The sequence below is a fragment of the Leucoraja erinacea genome, unplaced genomic scaffold, assembly GCF_028641065.1.
Source record: "Leucoraja erinacea ecotype New England unplaced genomic scaffold, Leri_hhj_1 Leri_430S, whole genome shotgun sequence".
Classification (NCBI taxonomy): domain Eukaryota; kingdom Metazoa; phylum Chordata; class Chondrichthyes; order Rajiformes; family Rajidae; genus Leucoraja; species Leucoraja erinaceus.
In genome coordinates, this window is record NW_026576331.1 from 80,001 (window position 1) to 90,000 (window position 10,000).

The window sequence follows — 10,000 nt, forward strand, 5'->3', positions numbered from 1 at the left end:
TCGGCCCATCCAGTCTATGGGGACCGCCCCGCTACAAAGCTAAGTAGCTACAGATAGGCGACAGGAAGCAAAGCGTTGGGTTTGGGGACATCACTGCCCAAGTCCGCAAGGATTGTCGATGGAGACCAGACCAGCGCACGCCCCACCATTGATTCCATCTACACTGATGGACCTGTCCCACTTAGGTGACTCTTTGGGTGACACCCAGTGACTAGTTTTAATGGATTTCACCCACGACAGCGAAAACTGTCGTCGAATATTTCTCACCAGGTTGAAAATGTTGTGGCGATGTCCCGTGTAGTCGCCCAAGTGGGACAGCCCCATCAGTGTCATAGAGTCATTGAGCAATATGTCGGCCCAACTCACCCAACATGTCCCACCTACACTAGTCCCACCTTGGTCCATATCTCTCCAAACCTGTCCTATCCATGTACCTGTCTAACTGTTTCTTAAACGTTGGGATAGTCCCAGCCTCAACCACCTCCTTGTTCCATACACCCACCACCCTCTGTGTGAAAAAGTTACACACGCATGTGCGCACACACACACGCACACACACACGCATGTGCGCACTTGCACGCAGCAAGCACACGCACAAAGTTACCCCCCAGATTCCTATTAAATCTTTTCCCCCTTCACCTTGAACCTGTGTCCTCTGGTCCTCGATTCCCCAACTCTGGGCAAGAGACTCTGCCCGATCTATTCCTGCCTCGGAAAAGTAGCCGATATAATCAAAGACTTGTCCCAGTTCCACCCTGGTCACTCCTTCTCCTCCCCGCTCCCGTCCGGCAGAAGGTACACATAGAAACATAGAAACATAGACACTAGGTGCAGGAGTAGAGGCCATTCGGCCCTTCGAGCCTGCACCATTCGCCATTCAATATGATCATGGCTGATCATCCAACTCCGTATCCCGTACCTGCCTTCTCTCCATACCCCCTGATCCCCTTTAGCCACAAGGGCCACATCTAACTCCCTCTTAAATATAGCCAATGAACTGTGGCCTCGACTACCCTCTGCGGCAGAGAGTTCCAGAGATTCACCACTCTCTGTGTGAAAAAAGTTCTTCTCATCTCGGTTTTAAAGGATTTCCCCCTCGATCCTTAAGCTGTGACCCCTTGTCCTGGACTTCCCCAACATCGGGAGCAATATTCCTGCATCTAGCCTGTCCAACCCCTTAAGAATTTTGTAAGTTTCTATAAGATCCCCTCTCAATCTCCTAAATTCTAGAGAGTATAAACCAAGTCTATCCAGTCTTTCTTCATAAGACAGTCCTGACATCCCAGGAATCAGTCTGGTGAACCGTCTCTGCACTCCCTCTATGGCAATAATGTCCTTCCTCAGATTTGGAGACTGAAACTGTACGCAATACTCCAGGTGTGGTCTCACCAAGACCCTGTACAACTGCAGTAGAACCTCCCTGCTCCTATACTCAAATCCTTACAGAAGCGTGTACGCGCGCCACCAGACTCAGGAACAGCTTCTTCCCCGCTGTTATCAGGCTTCTGAACGAACGGTCCTTCCATAAGCTAGGGGACTGTCCGATTCACGCCATTGTGGACACCGGACTGTGCCATAAGGTCGTAAGGGATAGGAGCAGAAGTAGGCCATTCGGCCCGTCAAGTCCAATCCGCCATTCAATCGTGGCTGATCTATCTCTCCCTCCTAACCCCATTCTCCTGCCTTCTCCCCATAACCCCTGACACTCGCACTAATCATGAATCTATCTATCTCTGCCTTAAAAATATCCACTGACTTGTGGCCTCCACAGCCGTCTGTGGCAATGAATTCCACAGATTCACCACCCTCTGGCTAAATACATTTCTCCTCATCTCCTTCCTAAAGCCCCGTGTCCCACTTAGGAAACCTGAACGGAAACCTCTGGAGACTTTGCGCCCCACCCAAGGTTTCCGTGCGGTTCCTGGAGGTTGCAGGTGGTTGCCGGAGGTTGCAGGTGGTTGCCGGAGGTTGCAGGTGGTGGAAGCAGGTAGGGAGACTGACAAAAACCTCCGGAAACCGCACGGAAACCTTGGGTGGGGCGCAAAGTCTCCAGAGGTCTCCGTTCAGGTTGCCCAAGTGGGACAGGGGGCGTAAAGGAACATCCTTGGGAACATCCAGCCTGAGGAACTGATGGTCTGCAATGCCATTTTGAACGATGTACGTAAAATAGATAGATGACGTTTCGTGTTAGACAATAGACAACAGGTGCAGGAGTAGAGGCCATTCGGCCCTTCGAGCCAGCACCGCCATTCAATGTGATCATGGCTGATCATCCCCAATCAGTACCCTGTTCCTGCCTTCTCCCCGTATCCCCTGACTCCGCTATTTTTAAGAACCCTATCTAGCTCTCTTTTGAAAGCATCCAGAGAACCGGCCTCCACCGCCCTCTGAGGCAGAGAATTCCACAGACTCACAACTCTCTGTGAGAAAAAGTGTTTCCTCGTCTCCGTTCTAAATGGCTTACCCCTTATTCTTAAACTCTGTGTGTGTGGCCCCTGGTTCTGGACTCCCCCAACATCGGGAACATGTTTCCTGCCTCTAGCGTGTCCAAGCCCTTAACGATCTTATCTGTTTCAATGAGATGCCCTCTCATCCTTCTAAACTCCAGAGTTGGGTCCATGTTTCAAACTGGTGGAAATGGCTAAGGCAACGTGAATTGAGACATGTGTAACCACGCACCTCCAATGAGGTAGATAGTAGTTCAGGACCGCTCTCTGGTTGTGGTGGGATGGTTCAGTTGCCTGATAACAGCCGGGAAGAAACTGTCCCTGAATCTGGAGGTGTGTGTGCGTTTGTTTTCACACTTCTGTACCTCTTGCCCGATGGGAGAGGGGAGAAGAGGGAGTGGCCGGGGGGTGAGACTGGTCCTTGATGATGCTGCTGGCCTTGCCGAGGCAGCGTGAGGTGTAGATGGAGTCTTAACGAGAGAGAGAGGGTGCGGGAATCAGGATGTGGGAAGCAGCCAGGCTGTGGGGGAGCAGGGGAGGGGATGCTTCGAGCGAGAGGCCTCTTGGAATGTGTCTGTCTGTCCATCAGATGCTGCCTGTTCCAGTCACCTCTAGTTAGTGTCTCCGACAGTCCCGTATTAGCCGGGACATCCCGTATATTTGGGCTAAGTTGGTTTGTCCCGTACGGGACCGCCCTTGTCCCGTATTTGACCGCTACTACTCGGGTCGAGGGGACTGTCGGGTCGTCCGGCCCCCGCCTCACCCGTCCCGACGTAGTGCAGCCCGTGGAGTGCAGCAGCAGCAGCAGCAGCAGCAGCAGCGCCTCGCCCGTGGCCCCGTCGGTCGGTCAGTCGGCAGCCCGGCCAGCTGTCCGACCTTCGGACCTTCGCTGACCCCCCCCCCCCCATCCCCTTCTCACGGCCGATCATCGGTTCACGAGTTGGACGGGGCGCCGGACTTTGCGCGCAGCCCCCCATCGGGGCCAAAACTCCTCAGCTGGCCCCGCCGGCTGGGCTTTGTGTACAGTCCAGCACCCCGGGCCCAACTCATCATTCACCCAGACACGGCCCAGTCCGTCAACGGATTGCCGCGGGGAATTTGTCCCGTATTTTGACCTTTTGTCCCTTATTTGGGAGTGGGAACGTTGGCCATCCCTAGTTATAGATGAAACAAGCTGACAAGTTACTCTTCAGTACCCCGTTCCTGCCTTCTCCCCATATCCCCTGACTCCACTGTCTGTAAGAGCCCTAACCAGCTCTCTCTTGAAAGTATCCAGAGAACCGGCCTCCACCGCCCTCTGAGGCAGAGAATTCCACAGACTCACAACTCTCTGTGTGGAAAAAGTGTTTCCTCGTCTCCGTTCTAAATGGCTTACCCCTTATTCTTAAACTGTGTGTGTGTGTGGCCCCTGGTTCTGGACTCCCCCAACATCGGGAACATGTTTCCTGCCTCTAGCGTGTCCAAACCCTTTATAATTCATGGATACATCATGGAAACAGGCCCTTCGGCCCTCCGAGTCCGTGCCGAGTTAAGTTCCATGTTACCCAACTTTCTCATAACCCTCTAAGTGTCTCATAAACCCTAGAGTTTTTGTTTAACACAGAGGGCAGTGGGTGCCTGGAATGCGCTGCCAGGGGTAGGGGTGGAGTCGTGCTTAAGAGACTTTTGGCTAGGGGGCGTGGATATACAGGTTCCTGTGCTGTACTGTTCCATGATCTAATCCCACAAAACATTAGAGGCATAGAACTGTACAGTATGAACAACAGGCCCTTCGGTCCAACAAGTCCATGCCAGCCAAGGTGACATCTTGGGCTTGTCCCAATAGAAACATAGAAACATAGAAATTAGGGGCAGGAGTAGAGGCCATTCGGCCCTTCGAGCCTGCACCGCCATTCAATATGATCATGGCTGATCATCCAACTCAGTATCCCGTACCTGCCTTCTCTCCATACCCCCTGATCTCCTTAGCCACAAGGGCCACATCTAACTCCCTCTTAAATATAGCCAATGAACTGTGTGGCCTCGACTACCCTCTGCAGCAGAGAGTTCCAGAGATTCACCACTCTCTGTGTGAAAAAAGTTCTTCTCATCTCAGGATTTAAAGGATTTCCCCCTTATCCTTAAGCTGTGACCCCTTGTCCTGGACTTCCCCAACATCGGGAGCAATCTTCCTGCATCTAGCCTGTCCAACCCCTTATGAATTTTGTAAGTTTCTATCAGATCCCCCCTCAATCTTCTAAATTCTAGCGAGTACAAGCCGAGTCTATCCAGTCTTTCTTCAATATGAAAGTCCTGACATCCCAGGAATCAGTCTGGTGAACCTTCTCTGTACTCCCTCTATGGCAAGTTTCGGGTTGAGACTGGTGTGGGGGTGGGGTGGAGGGAAGAAAGGAAGAGGCGGAGACAGTGGTCTGTGTGGGGGAGCTGGGAAGGGGAGGGGAAGGAGGGAGAAAGCAGGGACTACCTGAAATTGGAGAAGTCAATGTTCATACCGCTGGGGTGTAAAATGCCAAATCTCTTGTAAAAGTCGTAACTGTACTTTGTTCCCTCGCCTCCTCTGGCAGCTCGGACCAGGTACGGACTTCACTCTTGGTGTAAAAAGTTACCCCTGAGCCTCCCTCTTCAATTTCTCCCCCCTCACTTGAAGCCTGAGCCAACTAAGGCGAGTGAAGGATTGGGCCAAATAAATCACTTTGGCATGAAACCCTCTCCAAAATAGCAACGTGTTTCCTTGGGCCTGAATCTTGGGAAGTGTAATGTTATCGTAGGCACGGCTAGCTTGGCCCGAGCTACTGATGACTGAAGTCTTGCCATCTCCCTGGCCAAGATAGCTACACAAACTCTAGCTGGGGAGCAGCTGGTAGAGTTGCTGCCTCACTGCGCCAGAGACCCGGGTCCCATCCCGCCTGTGCGGAGTTTGCACGTTCTCTCCGTGATCTGCGTGTTGGGGGGAGTCCAGAACCAGGGGCCACACACACACACACACACACAGTTTAAGAATAAGGGGTAAGCCATTGAGAACGGAGACGAGGGAAACACTTTTTCACACGCATTTCCTTGGGCCTGAATCGTGGAAGTGTAATGTTATCGTAGGCACGGCCACCTTGGCATGAGCTACTGATGACTAAGAGAGTCTGTGGAATTCTCTGCCTCACAGAGGGCGGTGGAGGCCGGTTCTCTGGATGCTTTCGAGAGAGAGCTAGATAGGGCTCTTAAAGAGCCCTATCTGGATAGTTATATGGACGGGAAGGGAATGGAGGGTGATGGTCTGAGCGCAGGTATATGGGACTAGGGGAGAATACGTGTTCGGCATGGACTAGAAGGGTCAAGATGGCCTGTTTCCGTGCTGTAATTGTTATATGGTTATATGGTTATAAAGATAGTGGAGTCAGGGGATATGGGGAGAAGGCAGGAACGGGGTACTGATTGGGGATGATCGGCCATGATCACATTGAATGGCGGTGCTATCTAGAAGGGCCGAATGACCGACTCCTGCACCTATTGTCATAGAAACATAGAAACATAGACAATAGGTGCAGGAGTAGGCCATTCGGCCCTTCGAGCCTGCACCGCCATTCAATATGATCATGGCTGATCATCCAAATCAGTATCCCGTACCTGCCTTCTCTCCATACCCCCTGATCCCCTTAGCCACAAGGGCCACATCTAACTCCCTCTTAAATATAGCCAATGAACTGTGGCCTCGACTACCCTCTGTGGCAGAGAATTCCACAGATTCACCACTGTCTATTGTATATTGCAACATGACCTCCCCAAATACTATTCCTCAAACTACTGGTAAGACTAACATGGATAGTGCCTACACAATGAACGGTGGGGCTGTGGGGAGTGTTGTGGAGCAGAGGGAGCCAGGTGTGCAGGTACATAGATCATTGAAAGTTGTGTTACAGGTAGATAATGTGGTCAAAAAGACTGTTGGCACATTGGCCTTCATCAGTCAGAGCATTGAGTATAGACGTTGGGAGGTCACGTTGCAGTTGTACAAGACGTCGGTGAGGCAGCATTTAGAGTATTGTGTTCAGTTCTGGGCACCGTGTTATCTTTTTTCACACAGAGAGTGGTGAATCTCTGGAACTCTCTGCCACAGAGGGTAGTTGAGGCCAGTTCATTGGCTATATTTAAGAGGGAGTTAGATGTGGCCCTTGTGGCTAAGGGGATCAGGGGGTATGGAGAGAAGGCAGGTACAGGATACTGAGTTGGATGATCAGCCATGATCATATTGAATGGCGGTGCAGGCTCGAAGGGCCGAATGGCCTACTCCTGCACCTAATTTCTATGTTTCTATGTTTCTATAGGAAAGATGTTGTCAAGCTGGAAAGATTTGCAGAGAAGATTTACAGCCCTGTCCCACTGTACGAGTTCATTCCAAGAGCTCTCCCCGAGTTTAAAAAAAAAAAAAAAAAATCAAACCCGTGGTAAGCACGGAGAATGAGCGTAGCGGGTACGTCGGAGCTCGGGGACGTCTCTTAGCGGCTCGTAACGCTAACGGCAGGTAGTCGGGAAGACTCGCTAAATGCAGGTAAGCACGGGAAGACTGGTGAAGATTTTTCGACACGTTGAAAAATGTCCACGAAGCCCCGAGTACCGACGAGCGGCCATTACCGTAAATCTCCGAGTTGGAACCAGGGGAACTCGGGAGAGCTCTTGGAATGAACTCGTACAGTGGGACAGGGATATAACGAAGATGTTGCCGGGACATGAGGGTGTGAGCTGCAGGGAGAGGTTGAGCAGGTTGGGTTTCTATTCTATTCTATTCCAGGTCAGATGATCAGCTGCTCCTGATTGAGCGAAAGACTAAGCGGAAGCTCAGAGGGGACCGTGCCTTTGCTGTGTCGGCTCCGAGATTGTGGAATGAATTGCCTCTGCACGTTAAACAGGCCCCTTCTCTAGCTGTTTTTAAGTCACTCCTGAAGACATATCTATTCTCCGTGGCCTTTGTAGACCAGTGAGGTGTTGAATTGTTTATTAACTTTATTTGCTTGGTTTTGCTGCGTTGTTCGTACTTGTGTTTTATGTTTTTTAATTTATTGTTTGGATTTTCGTATGTAATTTATGCGCCTCGTGTTAGTTGTATGTTCTGTTGTTCTGCCTGTTTTATGATGTCTTGCTTGTTTTCTTTTTTCTGTACAGCACTTTGGTCAGCTTTGGTTGTTTTTAAGGTGCTTAACAAATAAAGTTATTATTATTATTATTATGGAGCGCAGGAGGATGAGGGGGAGATCTTATAGAGGTGTACAAAATCATGAGAGGAATAGATCATGTAGAGTCTCTTGCCCAGAGTCGGGGAATCGAGGACCAGAGGGCACCTACAGTATCACTGTTCCCCAGAGATGCTGCCTGACCCGCTGAGTTACTCCAGCACTCTGTAAAACGTCACCTATCCATGTTCTCCACAGATGCTGCCTGACCCGCTGAGTTACTCCAGCACTCTGTGAAACGTCACCTATCCATGTTCTCCACAGATGCTGCCTGACCCGCTGAGTTACTCCAGCACTCTGTGAAACGTCACCTATCCATGTTCTCCACAGATGCTGCCTGACCCACTGAGTTATGGTGCAGCACCATCTATGGAGCTAAGGATATAGGCAATGTTTCGGGCCGAAATCCTTCTGGAAATAGGCAACGTTTCGGGCCGAAATCCTTCTGGAAATAGGCAACGTTTTGGGCCAAAACCCTTACGGGTTTCGGCCCAAAACGTTGCCTATTTCCTTAGTGCCATAGATGCTGCCTGACATAGAAACATAGAAACATAGAAATTAGGTGCAGGAGTAGAGGCCATTCAGCCCTTTGAGCCTGCACCACCATTCAATATGATCATGGCTGATCATCCAACTCAGTATCCTGTACCTGCCTTCTCTCCATACCCCCTGATCCCTTTAGCCACAAGGGCCACATCTAACTCCCTCTTAAATATAGCCAATGAACTGTGGCCTCGACTACCCTCTGTGGCAGAGAGTTCCAGAGATTCACCAGAGATTCTCTGACCTGCTGAGTTACTCCAGCACTCTGAGAAACGTCACCTATCCATGTTCTCCACAGATGCTGCCTGACCCACTGAGTTATGGTGCAGCAGCATCTATGGAGCTAAGGAAATAGGCAACGTTTCGGGACGAAATCCTTCTGGAAATAGGCAACGTTTTGGGCCGAAACCCTTACGGGTTTCGGCCCAAAACGTTGCCTATTTCCTTAGCTCCATAGATGCTGCCTGACCCGCTGAGTTACTCCAGCACTCTGTGAAACGTCACCTATCCATGTTCTCCACAGATGCTGCCTGACCCGCCGAGTTACTCCAGCACTCTGCGACTTTCTTTTGAAACCACCACCTGCAGTTTCCTTGTGGCCACGTCTCGGTCCAGAGAACAGCGTCGACCCTCCTTCTCCGACCGGTCAGGGGGGCGCGCGGGGGGGTGTTTGTTCGTTAGCACGCAGGACAAACCTGAGAGACTCCGTTCTGAACTGTTGTGGGAGCTGGAGGTGCTGAAGTCCTCTGAATGATGGTGCGGCATTCTGTTAGACAGTCCCTCAGCCAGTCGATAGTCAGGGATGACAAGCAGGGCTAAATGTTAAAGGGGAGAGGTCAAGCGGCATCTGGTGTTAATACCACAGACCCTACAGCGAGCAAGACAGACCACGGTCACGGGTGATTTCCGGCCCCATTCCCGTAACCGGCTTCCAATCTCCCGTCGCAGCGGAGCAAAGATACTCGCGCGGAGACGGAAACGCCGGTTACGGGAACATCCTCGTAAAAATAAAAAGTTATTCGGGGAAAAATCTCCTCCTCGTTTTCAGAATTTTAATTTATTATCACAAACTGTTTTCCCCCCACAATGTTGATTACACATGCGGGTCGGGTGGGGTCCGGTTACTGAAATGGATGGAAAAAAAGGCCCACTGTTCTCTCAGCGTCAGCCCGTTGCATTTAGCAGGAGTGGTCTATCTTGCTCCGCTGTAGGTTCTTTGGTTAATAGCTCATGCTGCAAGCCGAAGCAAAGCCATGCGGACAAACGCAGAAGGCGGGTGGGAGATATATATGAGCAAACGCAAGAGGCTATTGGCTAGAAGGTAACGTCACCATCCACGGCCAACGTCTTCGCATCCACGCTGCGCGCCGAGAGAATCGAGCGCCAAACCTTCGCTCTGAAGACGAGTCCCGACACCAAACTTCAACGGGCCTGTCCCATTTACGCAACTTTTTCGGCGACTGCCGGCACCCGGTATAGGCCGCTGAAAATCTTCAACATGGCGACCAAAAAGACGCTACGACACTTTGGGCGACTCAACGACCATACAGGCGACATGTCGCGGGATGAATGAAGCCCGTACGGTCGTGAGTGGTCGCTCGAAGAGCCCTACCTTGTTCTGGTCCCCGCTGGTTTTTCAACGCGTTGAAAATTTCCAGAGACCTGCTGGGACTATGGCGGGTTCACCGACGGTCGCCGGTAAATAAATCACGTAAGTGGGACGGGGCCCGTTACTCCGGAGAGTCGAGTCTTTTTTCTTTTTTGTTTGGTGGCACCAGACCCATTGGAATA

The 10,000-nt window shown here is 51.1% G+C and overlaps 1 protein-coding gene across 1 annotated transcript in view; it reads right to left on the reverse strand.

Annotated features, from left to right (window-relative positions):
- LOC129693806 (roundabout homolog 2-like) overlaps positions 1 to 10,000 on the reverse strand; it is a 50,068-nt gene that overhangs the window by 30,372 nt on the left and 9,696 nt on the right. Inside the window, exon 4 of the mRNA XM_055630561.1 lies at positions 8,905 to 9,024. Within this exon, the coding sequence (XP_055486536.1) occupies positions 8,905 to 9,024 (120 nt within the window). The remainder of the gene's footprint in view (positions 1 to 8,904; positions 9,025 to 10,000) is intronic.